This window comes from Gossypium hirsutum, chromosome A01 (genome assembly GCF_007990345.1).
Source record: "Gossypium hirsutum isolate 1008001.06 chromosome A01, Gossypium_hirsutum_v2.1, whole genome shotgun sequence".
NCBI lineage: Eukaryota > Viridiplantae > Streptophyta > Magnoliopsida > Malvales > Malvaceae > Gossypium > Gossypium hirsutum.
Window position 1 is genome coordinate 42,339,010 of NC_053424.1, and position 18,764 is coordinate 42,357,773.

The 18,764-nt window shown below is 34.4% G+C and overlaps 1 protein-coding gene across 1 annotated transcript in view; it reads left to right on the plus strand.

Moving 5' to 3' along the window:
- The first annotated feature begins 267 nt into the window (after nt 1–267).
- LOC107918156 (ABC transporter A family member 1) overlaps nt 268–18,764 on the plus strand; it is a 32,169-nt gene continuing 13,672 nt past the window's right edge. The window contains exons 1-20 of the mRNA XM_041111122.1: nt 268–572; nt 679–758; nt 836–1,004; nt 1,240–1,319; nt 1,879–2,095; nt 2,545–2,774; nt 2,896–2,956; nt 3,106–3,192; nt 4,446–4,678; nt 4,773–4,887; nt 4,975–5,064; nt 10,829–11,049; nt 11,133–11,245; nt 11,802–11,908; nt 12,763–12,825; nt 13,868–13,954; nt 14,924–15,022; nt 15,109–15,293; nt 15,792–15,846; nt 15,953–16,024. Of these exons, the coding sequence (XP_040967056.1) occupies nt 486–572; nt 679–758; nt 836–1,004; nt 1,240–1,319; nt 1,879–2,095; nt 2,545–2,774; nt 2,896–2,956; nt 3,106–3,192; nt 4,446–4,678; nt 4,773–4,887; nt 4,975–5,064; nt 10,829–11,049; nt 11,133–11,245; nt 11,802–11,908; nt 12,763–12,825; nt 13,868–13,954; nt 14,924–15,022; nt 15,109–15,293; nt 15,792–15,846; nt 15,953–16,024 (2,451 nt within the window). The 5' untranslated portion in view covers nt 268–485. The remainder of the gene's footprint in view (nt 573–678; nt 759–835; nt 1,005–1,239; nt 1,320–1,878; nt 2,096–2,544; nt 2,775–2,895; nt 2,957–3,105; nt 3,193–4,445; nt 4,679–4,772; nt 4,888–4,974; nt 5,065–10,828; nt 11,050–11,132; nt 11,246–11,801; nt 11,909–12,762; nt 12,826–13,867; nt 13,955–14,923; nt 15,023–15,108; nt 15,294–15,791; nt 15,847–15,952; nt 16,025–18,764) is intronic.

Sequence of the window (18,764 nt, forward strand, 5' to 3'; positions counted from 1 at the left end):
AATTATCAAATTAGAAAAATAAACTGAGCTCATAACTTCAGATAATATTATCTACTAGCAGAATATGATCTAAAGATATGACTATTATCGTATGAATCATGACTAAAATTTAAAGTACTAAAATTACAAGGATTAAAATTGATGAAATTAAAATACATAGACTAAATCACAACTTATATATAGTACATGGACTAATATCAAATTTAACCTTAAAAAATTAAATTACTAATTTAGTAGTCTTTCTTCCCTTTCACAATTCCCTGTTTGTTTTTAACATTGCTTTTTACAATTTCCAAAATGGCGTCAGTGGCCACCACTTTTAACAAAAAAGGGAAGCGTTGCTGTTTCGCCACCTCCTCCTCCTCCTCCGCCACTTTCTCTTCCCTTTTCTTCACTTTCATCATCTTTAACTGTCTTCCAGGGTTTTAATATTGATTTTTCAGTTTCTTTAATTCAACAAAAGAAAAAGTAAAAAAAAAATAAAAATGGCGACTTCTAAGAGACAACTCAAAGCTATGCTTCGGAAAAACTGGCTTCTTAAGATTCGTCACCCTTTTATCACTGCTGCTGAGGTTTCACTTCTTCGTTTTCTGTTTGTTGCTAATTTCTTATTTAAATTCTTCAGTTTTATCTTCTATTCATTGATTGATTATTTGTTTGTTTGTTGTCGTGTTGCAGATTTTACTTCCTACGATCGTAATTTTGTTGTTGATTGGTATAAGGACTCGTGTTGATACTCAAATTCATCCAGCTCAACCGTATGTCAAGTTTTCTCTTCTTAATTTTTGTTTTATGAATGGATGATGATGAACTGATTGCTATTGAATTGATTTAGATATATAAGGAAAGATATGTTTGTGGAGATAGGCAAAGGTATATCCCCTAATTTCCAACAAGTTTTGGAGTTATTGTTGGCCAAAAGAGAGTATATAGCCTTTGCACCTGATACTGAACAAACAAGGCAGATGGTTAACTTAATTTCCATCAAATTTCCCTTATTGCAGGTACTCTTTATTGGTTTGTTTTTGTTTATCTAGCTGTTATGAATGTTGGCAATAAATTTATTTATTCTTCATTTCTTATTCTTCCTTGTAGCCAGGTTATAGTTTAGCTATTGCATGCGAGCTACAACCCCTGTTTTTTGGATTTTTTACTTTTACTGTAATTAGCAATTTCCCCTTTTTTTTGTTGCATTCATTTTATCACTTACCCTTATGAAACTTGGTTTCCTGGTTGCAGCTAGTTTCGAAAATATACAAAGATGAGCTCGAGCTGGATACATATATACAGTCAGATCTGTATGGTACTTGTGATTTCAGGTAAGTTGAACTCTTTTTACTATGACATTGATAGCAGGGCATTTTGCCGATTGTTGTTATGTGCTTCTCTGTTGACATGAACAGTTTTAAGAGAATTAAATGGGAAGCATACGGTTTGGTTACTTCTACCATGGGGATCACTTCTCCAATAGCTTTGAAGGACTTTAAATTAATAACTATGATTGCAGTTAACATAAACTTGAACTTAGGTAAAACTTATAACTTAAATGGTTTACAGATTTTTTTTTCATCACATCCTGAGCATTAGGAAGTCCTTACGTAAGTGTTGGCCTGTTTCCTTTTTCTAATATATTCTTCTAGAATCTTGTGGTTAGACATGTTTTAATTACCTTGTCCAAAAAAAAAAACAGGGTTGTGCAGAGAACCTTCACAGTTATTCTATATTGTATGGTTATGAGGTGGCTTTAGTGTTCTGCTGTTGTTCATCTTTTCAGATATTCCCTCTTCACATTTGCCTACATTGGATTCTGTTCATAATCTAAAATATCCTTTTCTCATGTGAGAAAACTTCATTAACTTTGAGTTTTTCTTGGTCTAGGAATTGCTCAAATCCAAAAATTAAAGGAGCAGTGGTATTTCATAATCAAGGTCCTCAGTTTTTTGATTATAGTATTCGCCTCAATCACACATGGGCTTTCTCTGGATTTCCTGATGTTAAAAGTATCATGGACACTAACGGCCCTTACCTCAATGACTTGGAATTGGGTGTTAATATCATACCAACAATGCAATACAGCTTCAGTGGATTTTTGACTGTATGAACCAATAGTTCCTCCTTAACAGTATTCTAATGTCACATTTTGTTTCCTTGGGTTCACAGTTTTCGTTGATATTCTTTTTCTCAGTTATGCTTATCCTTAGAGTTGATAAATAATGGTGATGGATTTTTTTGTTCTTTTTTCAATTTCCAGCACCATAATTTCGAATGATGGAATAGATTTTTAATGTGCATGCACTTTTATATATTATACATCATCAAATGTTGCCTTTCCTTTGCTTCCTTTTTATCAGAATACGGGCTTCATTGAGTCCCCCACCTCTTAATACATCATATGAGTGCTCTGATTTTTTCTCATCTATTCATCTTCCTTTTTCTTTCGCCATATTCTCTACATTGTGAAAATATGGTCGTACTTCAGTTATCATCCCAAATTTGATGAAGTATACCTTGCTATAGTTGTTGAAACTTTTATACTTTCTGCAGCTCCAGCAGGTTTTAGATTCATATATCATATTTGCTGCTCAGCAAACAGAATCTGCCATTGCTAGTCAAGATATAGAAATAAAAGCATTGTGCTCAACCGGTGTAACATCATCCGTCGGGTTACCTTGGACACAGTTTAGCCCTTCAAATATTAGAATAGCTCCTTTCCCAACTCGAGAATACACAGATGATGAGTTCCAATCCATCATTAAGAGCGTCTTGGGCCTGTTGTATGTGCCTCTTGAATTAATGTCTCTGTGTTAGTCTTTATTAATTTTACATCAAAAAGTTTTCTCATTTGCTTACATGTTGATATATTGTTTATTGTTGCCCTGCCTTTGGAATGAATAGGTACTTGTTGGGATTTCTCTATCCAATCTCTCGCCTGATCAGCTATACTGTGTTTGAAAAGGTTTTTAATGACTATAACAGTTATAATTTTGACATATCTAATATTTTTAATTCTGCTTTTGTTTTCAGTTCTTAACATTTTTGATATAGAAGATATTCTTTATTTTTATTTTTTTAAGCTCTAAATCATTTTCCTTTCCAACATTTCAGGAGCAGAAGATAAGAGAGGGTCTTTATATGATGGGATTGAAAGATGGGATATTCCATCTCTCTTGGCTCATTACATACGCTTTTCAGGTTAATTTTCGGCTGTGAACTTCTAGTGAACAATCATGTATTTTTCCCATTCTTTGTACTTTTGATGGAGTGTGAGGTTGTTTTCTATTGTTATTATTATTTATTTCTGTTTGAATTTTTTTTTCTTTATTCGATCATTTAGGTTATAAATGTATGGAATGCTGTTTGTGGGGATCAATTGCTCTTTCATTAAGCTGGCAAAACTTTCATTCGAGATTAGATGAAGTGTTAATTTTCCTACATATAATTCAACTATTCAATCAGAACTGATATTTGATTGTAGCATGTTAAGTGGCAGAAAACTGATTTGAGTCTAGGGAAAAAAGTTCATGGTTTTTAATGGGAAATAAGTAATTGTGGTTACTGTGATATTGTGAAAATTTTACTTGTCCGAGTTAGTAGAGAATTCTTATGCTTTTCTGGTTTTCATCTGTTTGTGGTGGATGCACAGTATCAGTGTGCATTATGCAAGATGCAAAGTACATACATCTATATTTGAATTCCATTTTAATGTGTAATTCATGAAGCTTTATGTTATCCTCTTTTTAATCTGTAATTGAAGATGCTTAAAAGCGTTGGTTAATTTTAATTTTTCATTTTCACAGTTTCAAATGTCCATTCAAGGTAACAGAGCTGCTTCAATGATGAGGCCATAATCTACTAAGAACGTTAATTTTACTTTCATATTTTTCATCTAGAAAGTGACTTTACTTCTGAAGTAGCCGTTCTCCTACCTACAGTAAATGATATGGATTGCAAAAGTTTTACTATAATGGTGGCAGTAATAAGAAAACGTATATATTGTTTTGGTAATTGCTCTTGATGTGGTTACTGTTGCTTCAGCAATGATTTTTAGTGGTTGATTAGAAAAGGATGACAATGGTATCTGTGGGAGGAGGCTTGTAATATATTCTGGTACAACACATTTAGGTTGAGAAATGGAAAGAATTTATTTGACTTTAGGAGCCTTATATAATTTTGAAGAGCCATGTATCGAATATGTTTTTGTAGTCTGGTCGTGCCATGGAATTGTATGTTCAGTTTTCTTTTATAAATCATGCCTACTTTACTAGAGAGCCAGAAGATGCATAGAAAATTTGATTAATATTATCATTTTCATGATTTAAGAACTTGTTACTTTTGGTTTCTAAGTTAGGATTTATGTATGCAAAAATACATTTGTGGTGGTGAGTTATCTTGGGAATCATTACTTCTGGGATTCTCATGTTAATTTAATTTGATTCCATTTGCAGTTTGCTATTTCATCTGTGATCATTACAGTTTGTACCATGGATAACCTTTTCAAGTATAGTGACAAGACAGTAGTGTTCGTGTATTTCTTTGTCTTTGGACTCAGTGCGATCATGCTATCATTTTTGATCTCCACATTCTTTACACGAACAAAGACTGCTGTTGCAGTTGGAACTCTTTCTTTTCTTGGAGCCTTCTTTCCTTATTACACTGTCAATGATGAGGCAATTGCGATGTAAGTCTTGTGCGATGGACATACCTTATGCTTTTGATCTTTTTTTCTTTCTTTCTTTTTTGTGTGCGATTTCAGTTAACATTTTCTACTACAGGGTATTAAAGGTCATTGCCTCTTTCCTGTCCCCTACGGCCTTTGCTCTTGGATCTATTAATTTTGCTGACTACGAACGTGCACATGTAGGGCTTCGTTGGAGCAACATATGGCGGGTATGTTCTGTATGAGGGAATTTTTTTTCTGCTAGTTATCTAATCTTGGTTCTTTTTGGTTTTTAACTTAAATTATCTTTGCTGCAGGGATCATCTGGAGTGAACTTTTTGGTTTGCCTTCTAATGATGTTGTTTGACACATTGCTGTACTGCATTGTTGGTCTGTACCTAGATAAGGTACCTCTTAAAACACAATTTTTCTTTTCTCTTTTGATTCAAGGGGTTCTAATTGTCAACTTTATCCTAGTACACTGGTTATGATGCATATATTGGAGAACAAGAGGGAGAATTACTCCTTATAAAGGGAAATTTTTTAGTTATAGTTCTGCTGATACTAGAGTTAAAACATTGTTCTAAGCTAACCTTCTTGTGTTACATCTTAAATGTGCTCTAGTAATTCTTAGTTCCTAAAGAATGGCAACATAATAAAAGGCTGGTTGAATTTCACGACTGAAAATCTAAGAAAAGATTGCAAATTCCCAAACTAAACTGCATGGATAATGTTAAAAACAGGCTATTTTGATTATATTTTTCACAAGAAATTACATAAATATTTATACACATAGTGAGCCTAACTTAGGAAACTTCACACTAGGAAACAGACTAATTCTAGGGATGCTGTACCTAAAAACAGCCTTAAAGTTAGGGATAAAATATTTTCAGAATCTTATTTGATACACTCAAATATTCCTTAATTAGGAAACTGAAATCTGACACTCCCCTCAAGCTGGGAAGTGGATATAATCCATTCTCAGCTTGCTTACTAATTTCTGAAACAACTTCCCAGACAATCCTTTGGTAAGTATGTTTGCCTAGTACATATATCCTCGATTTAGCCATTACATATACAAACATGTTTAACATAAAGATTCTAAGCTATTAACTACTTTTCTATGCAAAAACACTTAACCATTTCATTAAATTTACAATATTATAGCTTAGAATAATCATATGTAAAATTTGAATAACTAAAGCCTGGGTAAGTGTCTTTTAACCAAAAGAAAAGGACTATACAAACTATATCGAGTCGATGGATGCGGTCTGGATGTTGACTTCACTTATTCGAGACTTAGAGGGTACTTGAACCTGTGCACAAAATAAATAAACCATAGGCTGAGCAATATGGCTCAGTGGTACTTCCATGACTTAAAATAAAATAAATAACATATGCATTAGTGAATTGTCACAAGGTATATAATATCAGTGACTATTCTATACATGTTCTATGATGCCAAATAATTCTATTAACATATTCACATTTGAACAACTATAGCAATAGTAAAATCAATTCAAGTCAGTTATCCACTACTTAACTTTAAACTAATTCATATTGACTACTATAGGCACAGATATATTATTTCATCTACCATCACCAACATGTATACATATATATATTCAATTTCATGGCAACATTTCAACCATTTTCGAGCCTATTGGTTCACTATTATTCAATCAGCCCCCAGGGCTTGTTTTCAACCGATACATATAGTAGTTTACATACCTTATCTATATTAAAAAACATATAAGCATATTATGCCAAATTAACATCCCATAACTTCTATACTACTCTTGTCATCTCGGGTTGCCCGATAACAATGACTTTTGCAATCAAGACTCATTATACCATCCCGGGTGACCCTACAATGATGGTTTGTCCTAATTCATTATTATATCATCCCATATGGCTCAACAATATTTTTTTCGCTAAGTTCCATGTCTTATTGGAAAAATCTTTTATGTTAAACTGTGTACACCCAGCGACATCTCACTGGTTTCTTTCCTCTTAGTAATTTCACTAAGTCCCATGTTTTATTTTTTTCAAGAGCTTCCATTTCAACTTTCATGGTATTTTTCCAATTCTCATCTTCTAATGCCTCGAATACAGTTTTGGGAATGGAGATAGAATTTAGGCTAGTAAGAAAGGCTTTGTGGTTATGGGACAAGTTTTTGTAAGACATGAATAGGTATAAGGGATGTTTTGTACAGGCTCTAGTCCCCTTTCTAATAGCAATGGGAAAATCATCTAAATTTGCAGTATTGGAATTCAAAGTAGGTTCAGCAATTACCTCAAGTCGTATAGGAGAGAAGATGATTGAACTTGCAGCGGTGCCTTTTTCCTTAAGTAAACCAGTAAAGGACGAGTAGTGTCTTGAATTCCTTTTGGTGATTTGGGTGTATTAGGCTCTATTTCAGGTTGTATAGGGGCCATTGTTTCAAGTCGGGCAGGTTGGTTAGCAGGCAAGGACTGAGCGAGAGTGTTTGGTTGCTGGACAGGAGCTGGAATGTCAAGAAGAAAGAATTCTTTGTTCTTATCTTCTGTGAATAAGATCTTCCCCTAAAGATAAGGACGAGTGAAGAAATTCTCTTGTTCTGCAAAAGTAACATCCGCTATTACAAAATTTTTTTTTGTGGCTGGATGATAGCATTTGTATCCCTTTTGAGTGGAAGAATAACCAAGAAAGACACACTTGACAGCTCGTGGATCAAATTTTCCTCTATTTTGAAAATGAACATGTACAAAGGCAACACAGCCAAATATTTTGGGAGTAAGGTTACTTGAAGTATTGAAATCAGGAAAGAATTTTGCTAGAACTTGCATAAGACTTTGAGATTCAAGGACCTTTGTAGGCAATCCATTTATCAAATGAGTAGTAGTTAAAACAGCTTCCCCCAGTATTGTTTAGGGACATTTTTTTGGAACAAAAGGGCTCTTGTAATAGCTAAAATGTGACCATTCTTTCTTTTGGCAACACCATTTTGTTGGGGTGTACTAACACAAGATGACTCATGTATAATGCCTCTTTCTTGGAAATATGTTGAGAGAAATTGATTAAAATAATCCTTGGCGTTGTCTGACCTAAACTTTTTTATTTCAGCTCCAAATTGTGTTTTGATCATGTTGTAAAAGGTTGGAAAGACAGACATTACATCAAATTTTTGTTTTAAAAGAAATATCCAAGACACACGAGTACAATCATCAATAAAGGATACAAACCACCGTGCCCCAGAAATATTTGAAATAGTGGATGGCCCCCAAACATCACTATGAATAAGAGTAAAAGGAGTGGATGTTCTTTTATTGCTTACTGGAAAAGAGGTACGTTTATGTTTTGCAAGTTCACAGATATCACAATGAAAATTTTCAACAGTTAATCCTTTGAACAATGAAGGAAACATAATTTTAAGGACTCTAAACGATGGATGACCAAGGCGAAGGTGATAGAGCCAAATTTGGTCTTTATTGGTTTTAATAGATTCGGATATAAAAGATAAAGGTGAGGAATTCAGAGCACTAACTTCTTCACTAGATTCTTCAAGATAGTATAGGCCATTTACTTCCTTAGCATGTCCAATCATCCTCCTCCTATTCTGTTCCTGAAAAAGACATCGATTGTGATAGAAAACCACTTTACAGTTAGAGTCTTTGGTAATTCTTTGAATGGATAAAAGATTGGTAAATAGTTTTGGAACATGAAGGACATTTTTAAGAGTAAGGGTTTTGTTTATAACAATATCACCCTGACCAGCCATTGTGATCACAGAACCATCAGCTACTGTTATTTTTCTACTACTAGGACAAGGTGTATATGAAACAAATTTTTGTGAGGAGTGGGTCATGTGGTCCGTAGCTCCTGAGTCAATGACCCAAGAACTTTTGGTATTTGTATCTGAGACTTTAGAATCTTGAGAAGAGGATATAGCTGAAAAAGCCAAACTACAAGTACCTGTTGAAGAAGATTTTTCCAATGATCCCAGCAAATTTTTTAACTTCTCAATTTCTTCTTTATTGAACTCAACTGGTGATTCCTCAGAATTATTTTTTCCATCCAGCTATCTTGCTGTATTTGCTCGCCCTTGTCCCTTTGGTTGTCCACCTTTTTCTGAAAAATTTTTGTTTGTTGTCTGTGGCTTCCCATGGAGTTTCCAACATCTTTCTTTAGTGTGACGGGCCTTTTTACAGTAGGTGCACCATTTGGAATCCCTGTTAATAGGCTTTGTACGTTCTGTCTGTCTATTATCTTCACTAGTTGGCTGCTCCAGGCCAAATCTCCTCTCACTTACAGCTTTTGTAACCAAGGCTGAACTATCCACTTGACTGTTCTCAACCATAACTCCTCTTCTTCCTTCCTCAGCACGAACAATTGCAATTGTCTCATTTAGTGATGGTAGTTCCTTTTTTCCATGTATTTGAACTCTTACTGCATCAAACTCAACATTTAATCCAGCAAGAAAATCATAAATTCGATCCTTTTCAACGAACCTTTTCAGGAGTGCTGCATCTTCACTGCACTTCATTTGAATGCACTGGTAATGATCCATCTCTCGCCATAAACTTTGCAACAGATTGGAATACTCCTTGATTGATTGACTTCCTTGCTTGGTGGATGAAATCTTAGTCTTGATTTCATAGATTTGAGTAGCATCTCGAACTTTAGAATAAGTTTGCTTCACAGCTTCCCATATTTCTTTGGATGTGTTAAGAAACATGCATGTATCACTGATTTCTGGCATCATAGAGTTCCATAACCAAGACATTACCATAGAGTCTTGTTCATCCCAAGCATCAAACTTAGGGTCTCCTTCTTTAGGTCCAGTTCCGAGTAAGTGACTCAGCTTTCCTCTTCCCTTCAAGAACGTACGAACCAGTTGAGACCACTTCAGGTAATTTTTCCCATTTAGCCTGTAGGCTACTTGGATGTTCTGAAACTCACTTGTTGGGTTTGAGTTGTTCAGAGAAACTTTTGAGACATCCCCGGTGTTACTGATCTTGACAGTTTTAGTCATGTTTCGTTTGAACAAATTCTACAGGCTTGAGGGCTGGTTGGGAGTCAGGAAAAAAAATCGCCACACAAAGAAAAAAAATCCCAGAAATCGGGCTAAAAAAGCTCTGATACCATGTTAAAAACAGGCTATTTTGATTATATTTTTCACAAGAAATTACATAAATATTTATACACATAGTGAGCTTAACTTAGGAAACTTCACACTAGGAAACAGATTAATTCTAGGGATGTTGTACCTAAAAACAGCCTTAAAGTTAGGGATAAAATATTTACAGAATACTATTTGATACACTCAAATATTCCTTAATTAGGAAACTGAAATCTGACAGATAAGCTGGATATGAAGTAACTAAGGGAGTAAAGACATGATAAGGGTGAATGTTTTGTCTTCCTTTAAACCCATGTCCTTTATCTTGACACTCCCAAGTCCAAGTTATTGATTTCCTAAACAATCCCCCTAACAACTGCATTGTAGTTTGGTTTTAAAATTAGGATGGTCATTTCAGAAGCACTTCTATTGAAGAAATTCTTTGATACCGATAATCAAATCAAACCTTTTAATGAACAAGATTAAACTATATTTTGCTGATCTTGCCTCACTGTCAAAATAAAAATATTTAATCAATGATTTTAAACCCTGCACAAATCACAAAATAACTCAGTATCACTTAAAGTGTTTTGTTGTCATAAAATCAAACCGATGGTTCCAACAATTATTATTTCTGTTGAAATATCTGTCCAGACAGTGTATTTTCAAGTCGACAGGTTGTCACTTGAAGTTTTGTTGTTGAATTTTGTCTCTGACGGAGATTTTCTTTGTTCCAAAGTTCTTTTTTTGGAAATTTTTTTCTTCCAAAGTATAATAATTAGAAGGGACTAATATATATTTACTATATGTCTCAGGTATACCTCGATCTAGTGTATCTTTTTTAGTTATAATCCTTAGAAGTCAAGAATTTTGTTCCTAGTATCTTTTACAATATTCAATGCTGTAGCAATTAATTTAATAGCTTAATTAAGCAGCATTGTAAAAGTATTCTCCAGTTAATTTGGTTGACTAGAATCTTACATGGAAGTATGCCAGATCTATGGGTTTGTTATGCCTTGTCTACCTTCTCTAGAATATTTTATGCACAATGAAATGTTCCTTGGATCAGGTTCTTCCCAGTGAAAATGGAGTTCGCTATCCTTGGAACTTTATGTTCCAAAAATGCTTTTGGAAAAAGAGAAGTGCCATAAAACACCATGTTTCCAGTTATGAAGTAAGAGTTAATGATACAATCTCCAAAAGGAAAAACATCTTTCCTAGAAAGGATATGTCTGGACCAGCTGTGGAAGCAATAAGCTTGGAGATGAAACAACAAGAAATCGATGGCAGGTGCATGTACTGAAACTAGTATGCTTTCTTATTTTGTTCATTTTAATTGGTTTTGCTCATTAAATATAATGCTACACATGCAGATGTATCCAAATAAAGGACCTGCATAAGGTATATGCCACCAAGAAAGGGAAGTGCTGTGCTGTTAACTCCTTACAGTTAACCTTGTATGAAAATCAAATTCTAGCTCTTCTTGGTGAGTAACTAACTTTCAAACCTCAATATCTGTCACATCCTTGTCTTCTCCTAAACTGCAATCTATTTTATCAGATCTGAAACTGATTGTTGGAATTCCAATAGCCTAAAGTTGCTTCTTCTTGTAAGGTCTTGTAGGTTTTGCTAGTGTATTGATCATTGAAGTTTTTGTTCAGGGGCAGTGGTAGGATCTGCCTCCTATTGTTAAGTCCAACCATTTGATTTCATTTAAAGAAGCCTTTGATAATTAGGCTGTTAAATCATTGACCTTTTTACTATATCCCGATTTGCAGTTGATGGGTGTGTATTTCATTGAAACATTTAAAAGCTTATCTGAGTTTTCTATGTGAGAGGAGAACTAGTTCATGAGAGATCAACCCATTGGCTGCATTATATAGTTGTGTATATCCTTTAATGGGGATATGATGCTTTAGTTCTTCTCCACATAAGATCCCTTTTTTTCATGTAGCATTGATAAGAAATCTTGTCCATATATAGAATCTCCATATTGCATTTGATGATGTCAATTCTATTAATTTTGTGCTATTATTTTAAAGGGCACAATGGGGCTGGTAAAAGTACCACAATATCCATGCTTGTTGGCCTTCTTCCCCCAACATCTGGAGATGCCTTGGTGCTTGGAAAAAGTATTCTAACAGACATGGTATGTTGTATTTTTCATGGTGTTTCCACTGTTCTGTCGACATGATTATGCTGTATGGCTTCTTGATTAATATTTGTAAAGGAGTTGGGCTAAGATCTCGTGTGGTTTGTACTGCAAACTTCCATTCTGTTTATGGTTATTCTTCTTAGTGGCACAGTGGCTTGTAAGTGCTGCATTATGGTGTTTTGATCTGGTCCATTAGTTAAACGGACAATATTTGGAGTCAACATTTATTCAATAGCATCTCACTTTGAGGTGGGCAATTTGTTTGAAGGGCCAGCAGCATGTAAAGTGCTTTTGTAATTATCTTTTATATTATCCTGGTTAATATTGTTGAAACTGAAAACTTCACCTAGTGGTTCCACCTGTTGTTTCTCTTTTGTGGGTTTTATTGTCAAATTTGTAGTCCTGTCAGACTTCATAACAAACAGGACTTATGATCTTTCAAGTATGTGCAGCTGGTTTTAGATCCATTTATGATCATAAGATTTTTAGATAATATGATATTTAGGCTCTTTTATGCATAATAACAACTCTCTAGTCTATCCCTCTCTTCTAAAATGCTCCTTGGCCTGGTTCCCTTTTATGTATTTTCTTCCTTTCTATTTAGTGAATGCATGGTAATTGACATTGTCTCAAGCAACTTTGAGTTTGTTGCATCTTTTTGATATATGGTGCTTCAGCCTTGTCAGGTTCTCAACTTACTTTAAATAAGTTTTAAGCTGATTAAGTTTTATTGTCGCAACGTTGTTATTATTATTGTTTTATTTTCATTCTTCTTTTTCAATCACTTTTGTTTCTTTTGCTGTATTTTTTTCTCCTAATGTTATTATTATTATGTGTTTGTCCTGTAGAAAGAGATACGCAAGGGATTAGGGGTCTGTCCACAACATGATATCCTTTTCCCAGAATTGACTGTAAGAGAAGCATCTTCTAATTTTGTATTTGTACATATTTAAATTTGTGGTATTTTTTTGTTTAATTAAATTGGTTCACATTGAGCATTCTAAGTGCATGCCATAAGTGTTAAAAATTTGGTTCTTCATGCATAACAAATGTTACTTCAAGGGCACTTTTGGATTGTATGGTAGAAGAAACAAGCTTTTGCCACAAGGAGGCTAATATGATATACATCTATTTGATTATTCTTTCTTACATTGTCTTGCTTTGCATTTTATATCCTCTTTATGACATGTTTATGAAAAAGCTGTGTGGTTATATAGGTTTGGATGCAGGTTCATATCAAACTATACTCAGTTCTGGTTCATTTTTCTCTAATTACTCATTAGATAGTACTGGAAATATTTTGAGTTTTGTAAGATCTTTCCTCATTCATCTCAATGTGTGTATGGGCATCCACAAGTAAATGCAAATAATATGTATGTGCCCACTAATCTTAGTCATATAGGTGTATGTATATGTTTCTCGAACTTAGGACTGAGTTTTGGACACAGGAATGGGTCCGGTACTTACTAAATTGAATGTTGATGCCTGTATTAGTTTCCACTTTGAGGTGTCGAATAAGTGATCAACACAGTTATTTTAAGAAAAAGGTGGAGTCGAGCATGTAGGTCTATATATATGGCATTGATACTAGAAGTTCCCCCCCCCCCCAAAAAAAAAATCTATTTTGTAGATTTTGTCTCCCTCAACTGAAATGGTTATCCTCCCTTACAACAGTTTTTGTAAGCCTTCTTCTAATGCTGTTTATGGAAGTTAGCATGCTTAAATTTTGCACTCTAGAATAATTTCTTGTAAAACTAATCCTGTTGCACACAACTTCCTGTTTCCAATATCTTCTTATAGTACACAACTTCCTTTTCTTTTGAAAAATCTAGATTTCCAAATTTTGTTTCATTTCCTTGATATCTCTACATTCTTTGAAGTTTCTGATTGGCAATTATGGTGACTTGAAGTAGCAAAGATTAATTTGATATTTTGATTGATTCCTATTTTCAGGTCAGAGAGCATTTGGAAATGTTTGCTATATTGAAGGGTGTGAAGGAGGATGGTTTAGAGAGTGCTGTAACTGAGATGGTTGATGAAGTGAGTTCCTGTCTGCCTTGCTGGATTTGTGTTCATATCTTCACTTAGTATTCTGAATCTTTAATTTCTTTTTTATAGAGCAGCAAATGAGATCTGTTATTTTGAAATCTATGAAGCTATGCTTGAGAACATGAAATTGCAATAGTGTATTTTATAGCGTATAAATAGATAAAACTTCAAAGTCCATAAAGTCCATCAGTAAATAGAGATACAGCAAATCATTAAATTTGATATCAAGAAAATCATCATTTTATGAATTATTTCTTTAATTCTTATATATAAAATCCAAATCTCTTCTTTCAAATTTAAGTTTTCGAGAGCAGCTGAATGTTTAGGTCAATTAGCTTTCATAACAGTTCAAGGTTAATTGTTTAATTTCAGGTTGTTTTAGGTTTATAAGGTTTGGATGTTTTTGAACTGTGGATTTCCATGTGGCATTTACCCATTTTTGTTGAGTTTGTTGTAGCCTTATGTTCAAATTAGATTCGTTTGCCTTTATTTATTAACTTTTCTTTTATCTGATGAATACCTAATCCTCAGAATAGTTCTTTTATTGCAATTCTGTTGGGCTCGGATTCTATATGCATCAGAGGTTTTAGTTGAACTGAGGGTAGCTGGGGACCTTGTATGGACAGTGTATTCTGCACTGTGAGGCTTTCTGAAAATGAACTGTTTAATATGATAGGATCTGAATCAATTAATTTGATATATATTTTTTATAAATGTGTTCTGCAAAAATTCTAGGGGTTACACATAACAGAAATCTCTAATTCTTTTGGGAGACTCTGTGAATTCAATCATCTGAGAAATTTGTTTTAGATTTCTTATAAGGAAAAGAAAAAGGAATCTGATATGCCTTTTTGTCTCAATCTTAAAGTCCAAAGGACCTTTCACATGGTGTCTACTCTCTCTCTCTCTATGACTGGCCCTTGGATGGCTGCATTTTTTAACTGCTACTTTTATGGTCAGGTTGGTTTAGCAGATAAACTGAACACTGTTGTGCTGGCACTTTCTGGTGGTATGAAGAGGAAATTATCTCTTGGAATTGCATTGATAGGAAATAGTAAGGTGTGAAATTGTTCCAGGTCATGATTAATATTTCTTGATTCTGGAAGTTGTCATTGTTAATTCTTGTTTTTCTTTTCTTATTACAGGTTGTTATTCTTGATGAACCTACTAGTGGCATGGATCCATATTCAATGCGCTTGACTTGGCAGTTAATAAAAAAAATAAAGAAGGGAAGAATAATATTACTAACAACACACTCAATGGATGAGGCTGATGAACTGGGGGATCGGATAGCCATCATGGCTGATGGTTCTTTGAAATGCTGTGGAAGGTTGATATTGTTAACCAAAATTTTTCTCCACAAGACCAATTTTCTTGAAAAGCTTTCCTTGAAAGAAATCAGAAATCAGGCATTATGGATCACATTTTTCCAAAACTAAATAACAGAGATATAATTTGTGCTCTTGCTTTTGAAAAGGATTTGAAATTATTAGTGTCTAGTAGTTTGGGACTCCTGCAAGACTGCTGACACTGTATGAATCATCTAGATGAAGGGCACTAAAGATTTGGGATTTCTTCCGACCAATATAAAATTAAAATAAAATTATTTATTGATCTCTCTACCTTCTTACTATTGTTTTTCTCACCCGTAATACATGAACACCCATCTTTCATAATGCGGGATTTTACACTTGATTATAGGCTAAAAGTATTGTACAAGATGTTATCTTTTATGTTATTTTTTATTTTTTGGCCAGAACCCTTTTTGTTATTTTGTTGGAAATATTTAGCAGCAGTTCCATAATTTCTAATGCCTATTTTGTAACAGTTCCCTATTCTTGAAGCATCAGTATGGTGTTGGTTATACACTTACATTAGTGAAGGTTAGCTTCTGTTCTTATTATTATTTCTCCTATGATTTTGTTGAACTATTACTTTTATGTATTTTCATGTCATCCTTGGTGGTTTGACTATTCATTTTCCTCTCAGAGTGCACCAACTGCTTCTATAGCTGCTGATATTGTTTATCGATATGTTCCATCAGCTACGTGTGTTAGCGAGGTACATGCTTTTATGCTTTTGTATTTGTATTAAATTAATTTAATGTTAAATCTAAGGAGTACTCTTCTGTAATAACGTCGTATCTGTCTACACTGTAGAAATCAAAGTAATTCTCTATCTTTTTCTTATTTTTCAATAGAACATGTTACATCTTTTATATATACAAACTATGTCTCTAATTTAGAAAACTCTAAGTTAGGAAAGATACTAATATTAGGAGATATGATCCCTTAAAATAAGGGATTGTAATAAAAAGAATATTTACAGAATCCCTTAACTGAAGGGATGATAATAGTTCATATATTTCTATAATTCGTATACTCCCCCTCAAGCTGGAGGATATACATTGTATAATCCCAGTTTGAATAGGAATTTATTGAAAACAGGCTTTGCTAAAGCCTTAGTAAGAATGTTTGCAATCTGTCCTTCTGAAGGAATGTATGAAAGAATGGCTGTCTTTTTGTTGACTTGGTCAGCAATAAAATGCCTATTAATCTCAACATGCTTTGTTCGGTCATGTTGAACTGGGTTTTTGGCAATCTGAATGGCAGATTGATTATCACACAAAACTTCAAAGTGATCCTCCTAATTAGTGCCAAGTTCGTTTAGTAATTTAAGTAGCCAAATTCCTTCGCATATTCCCAAAGCTAGTGCTCTAAATTCAGCTTTAACACTACTCCTTGAAACGACAGATTGTTTTTTACTTCTCCAAGTTGTAAGGTTACCCCAAACAAAAGTGCAGTAGCCACTAGTGGATATTCTTTCAGTGAGATCTCCGGCCCAACTAGAGTCTGTAAAAATATTAATAGTTCTATCTTGTGTCTTCTTAAACATTAAGTCGTGTCCTGGAGTTTTCTTCAAGTACTTGAGAATTCTATTTGCTGCTGCCATATGCTCTTCAGTAGGATTAGTCATGTGTTGACTTATCACATTTACGGGAAAGGCTATATCTGGCCACGTCAAGGATAAGTAAATTAGTTTCCCAACTAATCTTTGAAATTTCTCTCTGTCTACTAAGGTCCCATCTTCTTTGTTAAATCTCAAGTTTGCTTTCATTGGTGTATCAACCGGCTTACAACCAAGAAAACTAGTTTCTTTGAGTAAATCAAGTACATTCTTTGGTTGATCACAAGTCCTTCTTTTGATCTTGCCACCTCCATTCCTAGGAAATACCTTAGCTTTCCCAAGTCCTTGGCTTCGAATTCCCTGTTTAACAACTTCTTCAAATTGCTAATCTCTTCCTCATCATCTCTAGTAAGAATTATGTTATCCACGTACACAATTAGGATAGCTTTCTTATTTGTAGAAGTTACCTTGATGAAAAGAGTATGATCGGCAAGGGACTGCTTGTAGCCATTTTTAAGAATAACTTTAGTGAACCTCTCGAACCAAGCTCTGGACGATTGTTTTAACCCGTATAGAGACTTGTTGAGCTTGCAAACATTGTTGCTACCTTCAATAGACTTTAAGCCAGGTGGCAATTTCATATAGACTTCTTTCTCTAGCTTGCCATTAAGAAATGCGTTTTTTACATCAAGTTGGTGTAATTGCCAATCGCAATTTACAACCAAACTTAGGAGTACTTGAACAGTGTTAAGCTTTGCCACAGGTGCAAAAGTTTCTGTGAAATCTATCCCATATGTTTGCGTAAAGCCTCTGGCCACTAGTCTAGCTTTGTATCGTTGGATACTTCCATTGGAGTTATACTTTACAACAAAGATCCATGTACAACCGACAGCTGTTTTTCCTTGAGGAAGGTCTGTAACGGTCCAAGTAGCATTTTTCTCTAGTGTACAAATTTCCTCTTCAACAGCCCTTCTCCATTTTGGATCCTTTAGTGCTTCAGCTATGCTTGTGGGAACCTGTTCTTTATCCAAGGTTGTTGTAAATGCTTGAAAAGAAGGCATCAATGAATTATAACCAGCAAATTTTTCAATAGGATGTTTGGTGCACTATTTTACTCCTTTTCTAATAGCAATAGGGAAGTCATCTAGAGTAGTGGACTTACTGATTTCTTCTTCCATTACGGCAGTTAGACCCAAATCTAATTCTCAGCAAGAATCAGATTGCAAAACAGTCTCAGGGATATATTTCTTTTTTTTGTGCAGACACGAAGCTGTCTGGGTGGTGTTGTTTTTGGAAGACTTTCAATAGGAGTAGGTGTATTTTCAGGAAGGGTATTTAAAGTAGGTGTGGTTGAATTAGTGATAGGTATTACAGGAGAATCAATGGGAGTAGTCACGGGTGACAAATCTGTAGGTAAAGGCGAAAATAGTGGTAAAAATGTTATATCCATAGTGGTAAAAAATCGTTTAGAAGGAGGATGATAGCATTTATAAGCCTTCTTGATTAAAGAATACCCAACCAGTATACATTTTAAAGACTTAGGACCTAACTTGGACTTATTAGGAGCAATATTTTGGATAAAAACAGTGCAACCAAAGATTTTAAGTGGCAGAATGGAGGAGATAGGCTTAAAATTGGGAAAGTGCTGCAAAAATATAGATTGAGGTGTTGGAAATTTTAAAACCTTACTAGGCATTCGGTTGATTAAATATGTGGCAGTTAATAAGGCTTCCCCCCACAAATATTTGGGAACATTAGTGGTAAACAGAAGAGAACGAGTAACTTCGAGGAGGTGCTTATTTTTTCTTTCGGCAATGCCGTTTTGCTGTGGGGTTCCAACACGAGAACTAAGCTGAACTATGCCCTTTTCCCTGAAAAAATCACCCAAAGACCT